Here is a 17,178-nt window from a genome sequence, read left to right on the forward strand (position 1 = left end):
AAAAAATTGTCACTTAGCCAAGTATTGCGAGCCCATGAACACCGTTCGCGTCCCAGAGAATTACCGCAAAATTAAACGTCCTCACGTGGTCCGCTCTGTTCAAACATGTCGGCCGCGCGCGGGTATTTTCGTACCCGTTCGTGGCGAGTAAATTAACGCGAGTCCTTATTGCGTGTTCGCCGTTGCAAAATTCACCAGTGTTGCCCCAAAAATCGATATGATCGGGTTTGTCTTGTCCGTTGTTTAAAACTAAAATGTTGTACGATATTCAATAATTCCAAAGAGTCCGTATAATTTGCCATTTTGCAACGTAAAAATTTCAGTGACAGATTAAAGACGGCAGGTCATTGACACGGGAGTCAAGAGTAAAGCGAAGACGTTTCGTAGCCAATGATAATTCCGGTTCCTAAAAACCGTAGTATCGGCGAAACTGCAACTACCCCCGTGGAGTTGCTCGCAGAAACTACGCAGTTACGCTCGTGTGTCGTTCCGTCGTGTCGTACGCGCCTCTACGAACTGCCTCGAAGTGCATGCAAGCGTGGCGTTCATTTGTGTGGGTTCCCTCTCTTTCTCTTTCTTCTGTCGAGATCTCATTGCTACATGCTACACGATTCCTCCGCAAGCGGTTTACATTAACCACTTGCGACGAACATTTTCCTGCAAATCCATTCTCCTCCTGCAACTCGATCAGTGAAAACTCAATAGAACAGGACAACATTTTAATAAGAAATTCATTAAAGTTCTTTCGTTTAGAAAAAATCTCCAACCCCTTCTCCACGCTTTTGAAATAAAGCGACCTCTTACCGCTCCTCGTCCCTTTGTACGATCACACCTCGGAATGTTTCTTCCGCGCAGTCCTATAGCCACGTCTGTATCAACAATAAAAACAAAGGGGTAGACAGGCATAAAAAATTCGATTGTTTCGATGATAGCTAATCGACGTCGGCTGCGCGCGATCCACGAAAGTTTCGATTTTCATTACATCTTTTTACCCCACTTGACCCCAAACCGGTAAATTTACAACGCTGCAACCACGCGCGAGCACAGGAGCACACACTCGCGTCGCACACGCACGTTCACCGCTGCCCCCACCGCTGCCTCTTTCTTCGTATCGTACGAGCGGTGTGCGCGCGCATCGTTCTCCCACCGGTCGGGCTAACCGGCCGCGCGATGCCGTCATGGTGGGGGAAGAGTCTGTTGCCGCTACGAACGTGCGCGCCGTGTGCTCCGAACTGAACCTACAGAATCATTACCACGCCAGACCTCGAGGAGTATAGACGTGTTTCTCGTTACCACAGCTCAGTCGAGAGTTCTCGTGTCGCTTTTTTACTTTCTACCTTGCACTCTGCACGCATGTGGATAGTCACGCGAACAGTCGAGACGCAACGTGCCCGTTTACACCGTGGTCGACCGTGTGCGTGATTACAAGAATTGAAACGAAACGAATCGAATCCATTGAAACGGGACGGGACGAGATTCACTGGTTCCATTCGCGGTTCAAGTTACGTTTTGTGCAAACTTCGCTAGTGGCGATCGGGATCGGCGCTCCTCCGCGAGCGGACTCTTCCGAGTGCAACGTGTGTCGTGCATACTGCGGGGACATTGAACTCTGTGTTACAAATCTTGCGAGACCTATTCGAACTGTCATCCTTCCGATCGAAGGACTATCGAGCAAGGGACGACACGACCTGCGTCTCTCGTTGCTTGAGTCCGAGTTCCACAAGGAGCCGTCTAGCCTGCATCCAGCACCTATGGAAATTGATCCATACGAGGATCCACCCTACAGGCGCTGCAGACGACGCGATTGAGAATTCCGGCCGCTACAGCCGAGATAGATAGAGAGCGAGAGAGCTCGGTCGTCGCGACGAAATCGTTCGCGCTCCAGATTCTCGTTCAAATTGCCGCGGAGTTTCGCGGGCCACGTGCGTATTATACAGACAATCCGTGGCGGCGATAGCTAGCTCTGGTAGCCGCGGCGACGGAACACCCGAGCGTGCGCCGTCGTAACCGAAAGTCACGTGTGTGCCACCGGAACGAGATCACGATCCGTTGTGTCAGTCAGGTTTGCGTGGCCGCGATTTTTGACTATTTTATTCGGCGATCCAAGAGAGCCTAGAACCTAGTTGCTCAACCCGTTTGTGCGTGCGAGCGAGACGACGGAAGAGAAAGAGTAGTAAATAGTAAAAGTGTTTGATATCCACGGACATATATTGGTTAGATTGCAGTGGGTTTCCGCTTGAAGTACAAACAAAAGAAAACACGAGAGTAGAAGAACAAGAAGTCTCTACCAACGCCGTCAGCCTTCTCACTAGAAGAAATGGCGATCCCGTTCTCTTTGCCGTCCGACGACGACGCGGAGGCCCAGGGCCAGCAGCTGGAACAACTGATGCTCGACCTCTACGCTGCTCTGCAACAGGTCCTCAGAAGCAGGACAGCTCAACACCCGTCGCGAAATCGTGAGTTCTACGATTTTTTAAGATACGTACACACCTGCCTCGGGGCTTTCCTACATGTCCTTGCACTGCACTCGAACTACCCGCGAACTACTACCTGATGAACGATCTGCCCAGTTGCGTCAGCCTCAGGCTTGCCTGAAGCGAGACGGGTTCGGGCAGGTTGAACACGCTCTGTCAGTAGTTACGCGTTCCTTGTACACTTTTCACGCTGCTTCTCTCTAATTCCTTCTGTCCTGTTCATACTCTTTGGGCTAGAGACGATCATGTCATGAATTTGGTCCCAACGACTTTGCAGAAAGACGCGTGAAAAGAAGGCATAGGAGGTAGCCGTGGTTGCATGAGAAACCGATGTCACCTACAGACACCTTGCTTATTCTCCGTGAGAACCTGGTAGAGGGCACCGATCCTGGTGATACGTAGTCACAGAATCGTAGTCGCACAATAACACACGCACGCAAAGAGATTGTGCCCTCGCGCGACTTCTCGATCGGTCTTCCACAACTTTCTTTATCTGCCTGATCGTTTATCTTCTTGGTGGATTGGTCGCGGAAAAATTGTAAATATCGTTGATGATATAACACAACAGATCTCGGAACCCTTTTGTTACTCGTTTATGCACTTTTTTTAAACTAATTTATTTATTTATTTAATTTATTTGTATATTTAGAGTCATTTTACACACTCTCGACGCATCTCTTTTTTTTAACTCTGTTTAACTCTATTTTCTACGTTTTTGTCTACTTGTACTTTACACCTACTCTGTAACAAGAATCGTCGATCAACTGAATAAACATTGAATACTTTGATAAAATTCTCTCTCTATCTTCTCTTCCTCATTCTCTCGTTACCGCCACTGCTTCCTACTTCTCCCGCTCGGGAATCGCGTGCTCCAGTTGCAGGCGCAACAACGTGCTGTATCGACTAGGGATGCAACACGTGGTTGTCGCGCGCAACAACGCGGTCCGCTTTTAGCGCACCTCTCGTAAATTCTTGATACGCTTGCCACGGAACACCCCACGGAACGTCCGTCCACGAAACTCGAGTGTGCTTCGAAAAATCGTAAGTTCTTCCATTCTTTAATACAGTGGAACTCCATTTGTCTAAACCGTTCTAACTCTGTAAAATATGTGAAACTCCATTTGTCTAAAGCCGTTATAACTCTGTAAAATATGTGAAACTCTCCGTTTCTAGCTGTATTTTTATCAAAGTGCTAGCCAAGTGTCACTTTCGTTATTCGAAGCAAGTGATTCGTGCAGATTACAAGTTCGTGACCGGAGATGCTTATTTCGTTGAACAAATTTCGAAACTGTGAAACTTCGGTTTCGTGTCGTAAAAAAATCAGTGAAGTGCCGAGAAAATTTCGAAATATTTGATCGAACGGTGATTCGGACGCGATAGTGTTAAGACACGGAGGTGGTTGCCTTTATAGTTTCGGTCGTCGACTCGAGTCAGTCGGTTGCACGATTTCGCTGAAAACCTCGATACACACTTGACGACGGTCGTTGTCCCGTGAGTCACCGTCGAAAAATTTCGGTCCAGCCGATCTCGCGACGTGTGTCCGACACCTTTCGCGATTTCACGTCATCTCGGACACGCAGGGAAAGGCCGAACACGCGAGTCATCGAATCTGCCTGTCATGGTTCCACGTGTAACATTCTCGAACGATGAATTAATCACGATCTTTTACTGGAAATGACTTTTTAGCAACGTCGAATACTGCGCGAGCTGTAGTTTTAATTTATATAATTTATCTGGCTTATCCTCTCATTGAGATCCATTCGATCGACTCGCTGATCGATACTTTCAAATCAAATAAGAGACACGAAACAGGTCGCGGCAAATAATATTACGTACTTTCATTCGGACATCTCGAGATGTGCTAATTGAAGCACGTCTTTTTAATCGTACCTTCATTCATCAGAAACAGCATGGCCTCTTTCATGCAGACATAACCGGGCGTCACGAGCTTATAATATTATTTTCATGCATCGATGACGTAATTAGCGAACCGATTTACGAGTCTGTAATTATTACTCGCCACCTGCTGCACGCCTCCGATCGTTTGACGAATGGTTTCCATTGAATTAGCAACGCGTGAAGGAAGGGATAACGAAAATCATAACTCGGGGGAGAGAATAGGAAGGGCAGAAAATCGTGCGAGAGGTGTAAATTGTGGTAACTTATATTCGGCGCGTAATGAAATGCAGCTTTACGAGGGTGCAGCGAGCGAAAGGGGGCGAGTATAACAGATGTAGCGTGGGTGTAGAGTCGAAAGTATGGCAGACGATGTCCGGCCGTGACCCTGCACCGCTGTTCCGAGCCTGCTTTACGGCGAAAGAGTCGACGCGGTCGCCGGTCGGTCGGATCAACACGGCGAAAGCGGTAGAAGGAGAAGAGCGGAGGACCGGAGAGAGAAAAAGAGATAAGAAGACCGATGGTCAGGCACACCGGAGTAAAACGCGCCATAAAACGCTGCGCAACGGCTCGTTCCCCGAATCTCGGACGTCGATCCTGTCCGGTTCGCGTCCACTAGAGATTGCAGTATCAACCGCAAAGCCCGTAAAGACGATTCGACTCGTTTCACGTTCGATAAGTTCTTCCAACCGACTCGAACACGCGAAACGGAAACTCCGATCGCACTGTAAGAATAGAATGACAGCTAGGGTCATTTCAATAACACCGAACCGTCCCGTCATTTGCAAATGTACTCGGCTTCACAGAGCTGGATCGCGGCACACGTACTAACTGTCGTTGGAAACGTTCTCGAACCGAAGGTCGTCGCGCTCGAATCTGTTGATTAATCCGAAGCAAATGGCGTCGAATATCGTACCGAATCCATTTCGTCGCAGTTTTACGGTAGGAGCCAGCTAACTAGCCTTTGATCTCGCCGCGGCGCGTGGAACTGTCCCGAACGAAACCGCAAATTGCATCCGGTCGTCGCCGTCTTACTCCATGATACTGTTGTGTCTTGGGGTCGCAACTTTCTTGTTGAGCATTCGGATCTTTATCTAGTTCTATCTGTGAAACTGTCGAAAGTCCCGTCAAAATAAAGAGATTCGGTTAGAGCGCCAGATGGAGCGAAATCGACGCAATAAAACATTTCGAGTTCCGACAGTCGTAAATCAGACGAGCGGACGGGGATTCGCGGGAGAATCCTCATTACGAGGTTAAATTATGCTCCGAGATCCGCGGTTCATTATTTCCCGAACGGAAATAGTTGGCGCGCGTGTCCGAGGGTCAATAACCATAGTCGCTTGCAGCGGGCGAACGAGCGCACGGTTCTCTCGAGAAGATGCAGAATCTGGCAGGCGGTGTTGCATCGAATCGGGGGTGGTTATTTATAGAAACAGCTGTGGCCAGCCCCGTTCCGAGACCTCTCCCGTGACATTTGCAGAAAACTTCCCCCTCGTCATCGCGCTCGCGTAAATCCGACCACAGTAATAACGGTTACGCTATCCGATAACACGCGTTTTCGTTTTTCTCTATCTGTCGCTTTGTACTCCACACTCCGATTCCTGTTCAGCCGTGGATAAACTCCTCGCCGGTGTTTTCGTTTCGCCACGCGATCCCCCTCTTTTTCCACGACTCGAAGTCGATAAGCGCAGTCCCGATCGTACTCTAATCGAAGGCATTTAGTTTCTCTGTAAGAGAAAGATCGAACGATAACCCCTCGTTGCTGAACTTCGTATGTATTAGGTTACTTTGTCATGGAATCCAGCTTCGTATCGACGCACCCAATTTCGGAGTAAAACGCATATGCATTTCGTTATTTCCGTTGCTGGCGCTCTTCTTGACCTTCGTCAGTTGCGCTTAACATTTTCAACTGTTGCTATAATAGTTCTTTACTTATTCTTTTCTTTTTATGTGACTTGCATGACGTCAAAAAGTGCTCAATTTTAGACTCACGTTTCCCTTGCGCTGTTTGTACAACGCAATCTAATCAGATGACCGCATTCTAACAAATTCGTAATGAAACTGTCGAAGTATTAACGACGGCGTTGCGCTTAACATTTTCAACAGTTGTTAAAATTGTGATAGTTGATATTATATTTCTTTTTTCTATGTGATGACGTCAAAAAGTGCACGTTCTATTTTAAACTTATGTTTCCCTTGCGACGTTTGTACAACGGAAATCGTACTGTCGATCAAGATGACCGCATTCTAATAATTTCGTAATAGCACTATTTCATTTCATTTCATTCGGAGTACAGAGTAGCAAGTATGGTAAAAAATCCCAGTGACTGTCCGAAATTTTCTGATATAAGATCTTTCGTTAATGCCCGACGTGATCTTTTGGCTAGTCACGATCACCTCCTGTCGCTGTCGGAAGACAGGAAGACGATCGATTCAGGTCGTTAAGAGCTAGAGCCAACGTCGTCCATAGAGCTGATGAAATATTGAAAGAAATTTGTCTTTGTCGATTGTTCGGGGTCCTTGATAGTCGATCCACTCCGTCTGCAGACCAGTGCTGATAAAAAGGAATTCTTGAAATATTCATCGGAACCTGTATCTGTTTCTTCGTTTTCACTCCTCGTTTTTCTACGTTGGTTTATCATTCGTCCCGTGTTATGCACATTTTTTAATACTGTACTAGATCATCTCTTCTAACCTTTTTCTCGCACAATTCCTCATGTTCCATGAGGTATTCAGCACAGATAGATAATGTATTATCATAATGCAGGAATCGAAAACGACGCAACAAAGACATAATTGTAGCGTTCGCAACTTGGTGAGGTCTCGTTGCCTCCAGTTCCGGCCAATTAACGTTTTCTCAGCGAGCCGATTCTTATCCGCGACATTGCGTTCGTTTTAATTAGAACCGCAACCGCGTTGACGCGACGCGGTTTTCCGGATTTCGGAATTGACCGATAAGAACAAATTCAGGTCATCTGCGCATTGTGAATCTGTAGAAATTTCTGGAAAAGTGTGAAATATATATTTCATGCTTTCTGGGCAACCAAAATTATATGTAAGTTCAAAAAACTTAAATATTTTAAATTATTTCTGTAAATTTTCAATGTACCAGGATCTGGAATGTTTTGTATATACAACAACTATTAAAGTAACTGCAGCAATGATTACTTGGGTATCGGATTGCTCGCGCGTCTGTGAGTGTAAATTTTCAAAAAAATGAGGATCTCGAAGATTTCGCGATACTTTCATATGTACATACAAAAATGGTTAAAGTAACTGCAGCAATGATTATTTATTTCCCTTTTCTTATTTGCCGCTTCTAATCGAGAAATTTGTTTATCATAATTTGCAGACTTTTCAACCATTATTCTTTTCGCACTATGTCCGCCCTGTTTTGCTTTGAGAAAAACCAAATTAGATCCATCCATTCATTTATAAAAAATATTGTTATTCAGTTATTTGTGGTTGACTTCATTTCCCAGTAGTTTGAACACATTTTGATCTCATTTCCAGTAGTGCATCGCGATAAAGCACGAGTGCTGTTAAGGATCGGAAGGCGTTGCATTTATTAATGTGTTTCAGTCTGTGCATCAGAGGGTTAAATTCACTCCCTTTTAATTTGCTCGCAGAGCTGTACATTTGCATAAGGTCATTAGTATCCATCAGATGAGTGAGTTTGTCCTGTTTTGCGCGTTTTTACGGTCCCATGGTCGCGTTTCTCGTGACCAGGCGTGCTCGGACACGCGACTCCGCACACGAAATTCGGCAGATCTTATCCGTGCCACCCTTTCTTTCGATTACGACGGTCCCGTGGCTGCTTATCGAAGCTCGTCATCGTGATTTTATCGAGCGTGAAGCACGACCGAGGTCCGTCTTCGCGTGCTGTTCCGCTCCGTTCTGTGTCCCAAAGTACGCGTGAATACTTCGAAACGCTTCGTAGCCTCTCTAATCGTTCAGCATTCTGAAATTCTGTTATCTATGGTCCTGCAACGCTTCGATTCGAATGATAATGACAATGTTGTTTACGCTGCTGTTCCATCAACTGCGCACGCACACACACCACAATTTCTAATTCCCCGGAGAGAAGGAGCAAGCCTTGTATTCGTATTCAACGCGAATATACTAGGACCCCGTAGAACCAGTTCTTCGATTCTCGCACGTCTCGATGGCCGATACCTTGCTGCGCGAAATGTATCGATAACTCTCGTGGATCCGGGGGAAGGAACTGAGATAGCGGCTCGGCAAATCTGTTCGTTCGATTGTAAAAGTCAGGCACAGTAAAAACGACAGAGCACATCAGGCTTTTTATTATTTCTCCTTGTTTTGCATCGGCCGCAGCAAAACGGATTTTCCAGCGATACCCGTGTCCCTATCATCGGATTCAAATCGAGCTCGGTCAAGTTCAAGGAATCGATTTCCGCTGGACGTTCTCCACGATTATTAACCGTGATCCCGCGGCAGAGGAAAGAGAGGAAAAGGAGCGCGAGAGAGGAGGCACAACGTGCTCGTAATTATAATCGTCGAATAACGGTGGCGAGACGTGACCGACTTGCACGGAGCCGCGCCATGCCTTGTAAAACGTGTAACAAGCGGCCCGCCGGCTAACGATGTAATCAACGATGTGTAGTTTCTATGCGATTATGCCGGTAACGGAAGCCGTGCATCGGGCCTGTCGCTCGATGTAAATAGAGCCGTCGGATGAGTTGCCCCGAACAGGATTGCGGCGCAGCGGATCGATTGTCGAAAGCTGGTTCTCTCGATATTTGCCATAACATTGTCAAGTTTGTGCACGGACGTCATTTCTACAATCCCCGGCAGAAAGTATACGAACGCATTAAAAAATCGTATAATTTTCTTCAGATTAAGCCAGATCAATTGAGATTTCTTGACATGTTAGACGATTTAGTTTATCAAGCAGCGGCTGAACTCAGGCATTCTGACCGTCGGTCGAAGCCGAAACAAGTATACTTTACTGCTTTTCAATTTTTTGAAAATTTCGTCTGCCCGTTACTTAGCAACCTAAGTCTTCTAACATGTCAAGAAATCTCATTTGATTTGAATTAATTTGAAGAAAATCATGCGATCTTAAGTGCGTTCGATATTATTACCCCTTGCATCCAATACTACTAATTCGGTGCAAGAAAGGCAATGGACTGATCTATTTACCAGTGCTGTCCTTTACTGATTTCAAGTTTGAAATATAATACATTTAGCGTTTTGAAGGCGAAACTGAATTGTTACGCGTTTTCTTCATATGTATCTCGTTACGATAATAATTAACGGCTGGAACTAATTACAATGTAAATAGTCGTGCTTAGAGCCACTTCACGCGCGAATACGCATTTGCAAACGCGTATGAGATACATGCACAGAATTAGTTTTTATGGATTGTACACTTGTACGTGTATAATGTAAATATAAATCATCGATACTAGTACAAGCGATTGCACACACGTATCCCTGTGTGAAAGGGCTCTTATTGGCCAATAGTTCTTGTGTTTGCAACACGGAATTGAGCAACCCAGAATAAGATTCATAGAAAACAATCTTCGCCTTAACTTAATTAACACTAAATTTATCACTGCCGGTCAGACCGGTTTTATATTTTTCATTTTACAATTATTGAAATTATAACGTGGTTTGCATGGAAATTGATTCGATAAATTTTTTTATCCAACTACATATTGTGATAAAAATTGCACAAAATCTCGTCATTTTTAATATTAGTGTAATATTAACTTCTGAATGAGATCTTTGGCAATAAGACAGTAGCATAAACATTTTTCTCCATGCTTGAATCATGACTTCACGCTTAAGATTTATCTCTGAATGATGGTAGAGTTAGTTGAAATTGTAGAAATCACTTAACTCGCGGTTGTATTTGTATCTCTAAGTATATTTATTATCTTACACACGCGGTTCTCTTTATACTTAACCACAACTCCATGCGGCTTGCTCGCTCGTGACGCCAATCGTACAAAAGATGGCGACACCCATCGGCATCTCTGTAGAATATAAATGTGCTAGATACATCGTGCACTTATTTATTATGTACTCTTGATTGGCTGGTTCGAATGTGCATTCTCTTGGAATAGGAGCACGAATCAGAAATTTCAGCACGGTAGTTTCGGGTCACGATTGGCAACACGATTGGTTCCGCAGCGACGATCAAATCTGCCGGACAGCGGAATCGCGGATCACGTACGCGACTCACGGAGCGTAATCAATCGGTCGAGCGAGCCTCGCAACAGTTTCACGAGACAAACTTCTACACCGCAAAATCCGATTTAAGGCCGGTCGCGGACTGGAAACCCGGTGGACAGAATTTATTGGGTAATCAGATAGTCGTAGGAAATCGATGGCCGGCTACGCCATGGCTCAACCTTGTTCCCCACATTTTTACCATTTCCCCGTTGTGCCGGTATCGCGATAACGTATCTGCTCGAGCGGTTTCCACGCGGACCAATTACCCTGTGAAACAATCGCCACAGGATTTTCTGCAAGACAGCGAGCTGGAATTGCAGCCGTGCTCGCCCCGGGTGAAGAAAGAACAAAATGGCGCGTTCTCGATGCCTGATTGTCCCCTGACGTGTTTCCGTGGCCACGTGTAGTCGTATCGGTGCGGGCCGGGTTTTACGAGATTTCCGCGAACCTCACGAAAGTGGCCGATTTCGAGGCTTCAGAGTAAGACGCAAAATCCACGGGTTTTGTCCAATGTTACCTGAACACGATCCTCCACACTCCCGTGAAAGCACAACGTGTATTTACGACCACGGTTCCATCGAATAGGCACCAGCTAACCGGCAATATTTCCTATAAGTACAGTGCTTGGCGGAGTTTTATACGCGCAAGTTGCAAAGGTTATATTTTTTTTTTTACTTCGAGAGACTTGTTTATCGTCTGTATATTTCAATCGTAGAAGGCACGGAGACGTAAAGACAACCACGTTTAGTCGGCTTGTCTCTCTGTCTCTCTCTCTCTCTCTGTCTACGCACAAACGTTCCTTTCGGAATAAAACTTGTCGGACTTCGTAATCCTCGTCTACTAATCTTCCGGAGACTATTACCTGTCATGTAAATTCACCATTTTATCGAAGCAATAGTGGATTTCATAAATTGCATTTTGTAACAAATTTCTGGATCAATTCGCAAATGAAGGAGGAGCAATCATTCGGAACATTTACTGAAATAACGCAAAATTTGATTGATGGAAACAGATTATTATTTATTATTTATTATTTAAATAAAAGTATTATTTGTTGGACGTATTTGTTGGCTTTATAATTATCTCGAACTAAAAGCATCAAATAATATCGTCATTCACTACTTCTAAACTTAATTATGAAAGAAATAACAATATGGAAAAAGTAATTATAGATATATGACAGGTTCTAAATTTTTCAGTTTACATTTAATGAGATTGCAAAGATGCATTTATAGGAAGTTTATTCAACACATTTAGTCGGTAAAAGCCGCTAAAAATCTGACTAAATGTACTCTTTCCGTTAAGTACTATTGGAGTCGGTGTTTTTTACAAGTCATAATTTTTTTAATACCGTAAATACTTCATTATCATTCAATAAGTTATCCTGTTGCATCAGGATGTTATTAGAAAACGAATTCTTCAAATGCACACGAAGTTCGTCAAATCTTGAGGCAGCAATAACGATGCAGGGAATCGCGACACCGTGTCTGGCTTCGGGTCCTAACCATAGCAAACATGATTCGTAATCTGCAGCGAAGCTGAACCGATCCAGAACCGGCGCGGCGATCTTTCATCCGAACGACGTAGTTGGCCCGGCTCTGTCGCCCGTGCCCCCATTGTCCCGGAAAAGTGGCAAAAGCGAGCGAGGATAAAAACCGCTGCACTCGACTGCAACGAGAACGTACTCGCACGCGCGCGCATTGTCCGTATCGGAGCGATACACCGCGAGTAGCTACGTGCGCGCGCGCGCGCGTTGTCCGTGTAGGAGCGACACACCGCGAGTATTTACGTGCGCACGTGCAGCGAGTTCCATGCACGTTTTGCGCGTGTGTTGCGGCTTCGGCGGCCTTGAGAGGGGTTCTTTGTGCAGTTCAGCGTTCACTGCAGCTCACGAGTGTGTCGTGGTGCTCACGTATGATCGCACCTACACACCGTCGACACCGGTGTCCGCGGGCACAGGGTTGACGTTACATATACTGTAACAAGTTGCGTGTTGCACTTACGTACAAAGGGCGCTCCATGTGACTCACGTGCTTGCCAACAGTGCTTGGCTCGATCTGCCTGTGTCCTCCTCCACGCTCCTAGGTTTCCCGTATTCGTTTCTTTGACATACGCACGTCTATTCAATCTTACTTATGATAAAATGAGACGACGCTTTTTTTTTTACTAATTACTTAGTATAAACACACAATTACGATCGCACTTTTCGTCCTTTACAATACCTATTCTTATACCTCCGTACTCTACTCAACCACGGTTTCCACCTCCGCGGTTCTCGCCCGGAGACTCCGGGTTTTAGAAAGTAAGATAATAATAAATTGTCTTGCTTTGTATTGTTTTTCAAATTTTTAAGAGTGTCCCATCTATTGGGGAATGTCTATAATCTGAATATCACTTCGAGAACAAATAACTTGGAAGATTTCGCAGAGTCGAGAAGATTCCTTGAACTTCACTGCTTTGTTTGGTGCAGCCATATGATTGTTTTTTTTATATGATTGAAGTTCTTAGCTTTAAAAATGTATATTTTACAGTTTTTTCAATTGTTTATGTCCAAAAGATTTCCACACTTGTTCTCCGGATATTCGGAAGCGAACCTTACTTTCTGCTTCTTACATCTCCGGATTCGAATGTGTGACACTCCGGTATTCATATGGTGATATAGTGGCAACCCTATACTCGCCACTTTCCATCGTTTCTCGATCTTTCTAGAATCTACTCGAACCTCATCCATCCTCACTTCCTAATCGATTGGATATCCAACATTCGATACACATTGTCTTCTCGTATGGAGCATCGTCGAAATTTGCATCTCGTTCTGTTCATGGCACGCGTTTTTCTCTCGTGTTGCTCGTTTTTATCCGTGTTCCCTCCCCACTCTTGCACCGACTCTCTTGTTCCTGTTTTTGCCTCCATCGTCTCCTCTCTTTTCTTTGCTTCCGGCTCCGTGCTCTATCTCCATGCAGCACTATTTTTTGTCCTCGCGTGTTCTTTTCTTCATCGTGTATCTTTAGTTTTTTCTCGCTTAAACACTTTTCTTCTTCTTTTGTTTCTGCCCCTCTCTTTCATCTTCCTTTCCTCCAAGCTTCACGTTCTTTGTATATCCGTTCTCCCCTCGTACACTTGTTCTCGCTGGTCTTGCTTGCACTCTTCCCACTCCTAAACCCGTTCCCCCTTCATCCTTCCGAAGTCGCTCGTTCCCGGGCTCGTCTTTCGACGGAGCATAACATCGGTTGGATGCACGCAGCCGAAGTACATGCACGGCACCGCGAAGAGTGCATGCGGGTGTTGGCCACGTGCGCACCGCACTTTTTGCTCGGGAATCGTGGCTTTTATAGGTTGCGAGCGCACGCCGCGTCGCTTGACCTTTATCTTCTTTTTGGGATGGCTGCTCGTTCCCCATCCGTCTCACCGTTCATCAAAACACTTACAACAGGTGTCACAGTGTGGATTCCGTGAAGTTTGATGGAACATAGACTATACACAGAATGAAATATGTTCAACATTTTCTCGGCGACCATCGTTCGTATCTGGAGGGCTCGGAAGCCAACCAGTGTATGCCGCCGAGCGTAAAAAGCTGAGCTAATTAACCTTTTAACTGGGGATGACGAGCGAACAACTCGTCAGTCGTGTCGGCTAAATACCACCTGTCGAAAATTGCCAATTTTCTTAATTCGACAAATAATTCGTTCACGCTTTATTGTGTCACAACACCAACATTAGTATAAACCATATAATTTTGTACGTTGACTTTGTGACAAAATTTTTGTTTTTGTCTCCAATCGTTAGGGAACTTTCAGTCTTAAAAACAATTTTTGATAAAAATGCCACTTACAACCTTTTTTAATTCCAGTCTTCAATTCTATCCAGCCATTCAAAAATCAAAATATTGGCTTGATTGCTTTGTCTGTTGAAAGTTTCCAGGAAAAATGGGACTTATCCCGATGTACTTCTGAGTCATTCATTTCGGAGCTGGAAATAACCCTAAAAATTGTTAATTGTAGTATCCGGTTTCATATGAACACATTCATTCGTTTAAAAAATATTGACATGTACAGGTTTCCAACTTTGCGAACTACTTCAATCTATTAAACATGACTGATTGACACTGAAACAAGATATACGTCGAGTAGTCCAAGTTTTGCATTAGGTAGGGAATATTTATTCAAATCGGAAACGGCGGGCTACATTTCACATTAGACGCAGTTCGCAATTCCGTGATAAGAGGTCGGGTGAGTTGTCTTGGAAACCCTGAGATTCCGGGTCAAATAGAAATCTAAAGACACCGGCGTCCGGAATGGAGCAGAATCAGGCTCGTCGTTTATCACGTCAGTTACGCTCGTAAACAGGCAAGCCGTATGCATGTAGGATTTGATTAGGGTAATAATTAGTCTGGCTGATAATTCTATAAATCTCTTTCGGTGAAGGTCCGTTCTCACGCGGCCGTGGCGCAGCTCGGGTAGTGACATTTCGCGAGGAAAAGTGGACGTAGAAAGCGCGAACGGCATCGGGGGGGCGTCTCGATATCTTCGGATAAACCGTCAGGCTGTTTTGCAAGCGCGGTGAAAAGCGGCAACCGCGGGCTCCTACGGCCCTCTCCAGCTTCTCGCTTTTACGCCGCGCCAAGCCGCTCGAAGCCAAGCCGAGCCGAGATTTCGCGATCCGCGTGCACGGCTAATCGAATCGAGTAGGCGACGATCTGTAGCCCGATGCGCACGCGCTCAAGTTGCACAAGTGAAAGAGCCTCGCAGCCGCTTTTGTGCCTCCGTGGACGTGTTTACTCGAAATGTCAAGGATGCAACCGCGTGCACTCGCTCGCGCGCCGCCGGAGACAATGGCGGCCCCAGGCGCGGGGAATTGTTATTTTGTCACGCATCGGCTTCGATCGAGCCGCGAAAATCCCGCGAGAGTAAATGTTTCCGCCGATATATATGCTTATAACTGCGAATGCGTTTATGACAAAAATGAGTAGTTGCAATTTCAAACAATAGTAAAAGATCAAAAGAGTTTAACAATGTCGACGTACTGCTTTCGACATATAAAAATGATCAATGAGCAAAATAAATTTTTAATTAGTTCCTATAGATTGCAATTGATGTATAACAATTTCATTTTACTTATAACTAATGAGACAGCATTTTATACAGAGAAACTAGTTTTCGACTTCAGATCGCAGATTTACACTTACACTACGGACTACATTCATGCGCAGCATTCTTTGCAGCGTAAACAAATTTTCTTTGATTTTAATCTCGGCCATTGTTTTCCGAATCGACAGTTAGTCTTCTCAACTATTTATAGAACTCTTATAATCGGAGTATCATTTCGTATAGAACAATCGGTTTCAGCACTCATTTTGATTTATCTCTAACAGGCTGCAGAGTGAAACGCGATTCATCACTATTCCCGATGCTGACTCAATTAAAATTAAAGCAAAGGCCTGTGGCGAGATAGAAGGTGTTAACCGACTAATGCTTTTAATCGCAGTCAACTTACGTACGGGCGCAGATAATGGAATTGAAGGATGAGTCAGTGATACAGCCGTCATTATTCATATTATTGCTACGTAATACGATAGAGTTTAATGCGATGCATTCCAAATTTTTTAACGGGAATCGAAAAATCTCGATTCATCGGTGATCAATATTCGATGTATGTCATGAGCTTCTTATTGTGACGTTATAAAATGGGACAGACAACCGATTCTAGGATATCCATTGAAAGTCCGACGTTTCAGCTTTTTTATTTTACAATTGAAGACTGAAATTAAAAAAGACTTTCATTCTTTCCATTTTTCTGATGTTTTAATATTTTTTTCCTCAATGTGCTATTTTTTCACAAATTGTAATTTTTTTAAGTGTCTCCGCAGTAAATTGCATTCTTACAAGTTTTACATGGATTTTCCTCAAAATTCTCATTTTGGCCCGTACAGGCGTTTTTAATTCCAGTCATCAATTATCGAAACTACGGTGGCACAAACCGAAATAAAATTGTATTTAGTTTGTTGTCAATATACAGTCGTTGGGGAGCATATAGCCTACAATAGATTTTTCTTCTTTAAGAAATCAACCTTTTTTCAGTTACTCGCACTCCACATTTTACTTAACTAAATGAAATTTTATATGACTCCAGCATAAACAAATTTTGTTCCACAAAATAACCACTTTAATGCAAAATAGATATTTGAAAGCGTAGTCGACACCTTTGTTTATGCTTGAAACACTAAATTTAAAGTATCCCATTGTAATTAAGAAATTCGAATCACTGTGACCGTGTAAACTAAATCGTGGTGGAAGGGGTTAATTAATTAATTAATAAATGTATGAACTACAACACGTGTTCCTTCCGCGTGTACTTTTATTACCGTTCTCGTAGAGAATTACGCAGCCGTAATTTCGCGTGGTCGGCATAAAACGCGGCGCATCTGTGATAGCCAGCAGCCTCGGGACTTATCGAAGGAAAAAATGCTTCTTCGTGGTTCTATGAGAGATAAAAGCGTGCGCACGAGACAGGCAGTCTGCTGCGACTCGTTGATACGAAACGCTCGCCTTGGCGGCTAGATACCGCACGGGGTTCGAGCAGAACGTTTATACTTGTTTTGATCGCG

The 17,178-nt window shown here is 44.5% G+C and overlaps 1 protein-coding gene across 1 annotated transcript in view; it reads left to right on the top strand.

The window, feature by feature from the left end:
• The first annotated feature begins 1,222 nt into the window (after positions 1-1,222).
• The window catches only part of LOC143221769 (uncharacterized), a 35,877-nt gene continuing 19,921 nt past the window's right edge, over positions 1,223-17,178 (top strand). Inside the window, exon 1 of the mRNA XM_076447257.1 lies at positions 1,223-2,456. Within this exon, the coding sequence (XP_076303372.1) occupies positions 2,318-2,456 (139 nt within the window). The 5' untranslated portion in view covers positions 1,223-2,317. The remainder of the gene's footprint in view (positions 2,457-17,178) is intronic.

This window comes from Lasioglossum baleicum, chromosome 3 (genome assembly GCF_051020765.1).
Source record: "Lasioglossum baleicum chromosome 3, iyLasBale1, whole genome shotgun sequence".
Taxonomy (NCBI): Eukaryota; Metazoa; Arthropoda; class Insecta; order Hymenoptera; family Halictidae; genus Lasioglossum; species Lasioglossum baleicum.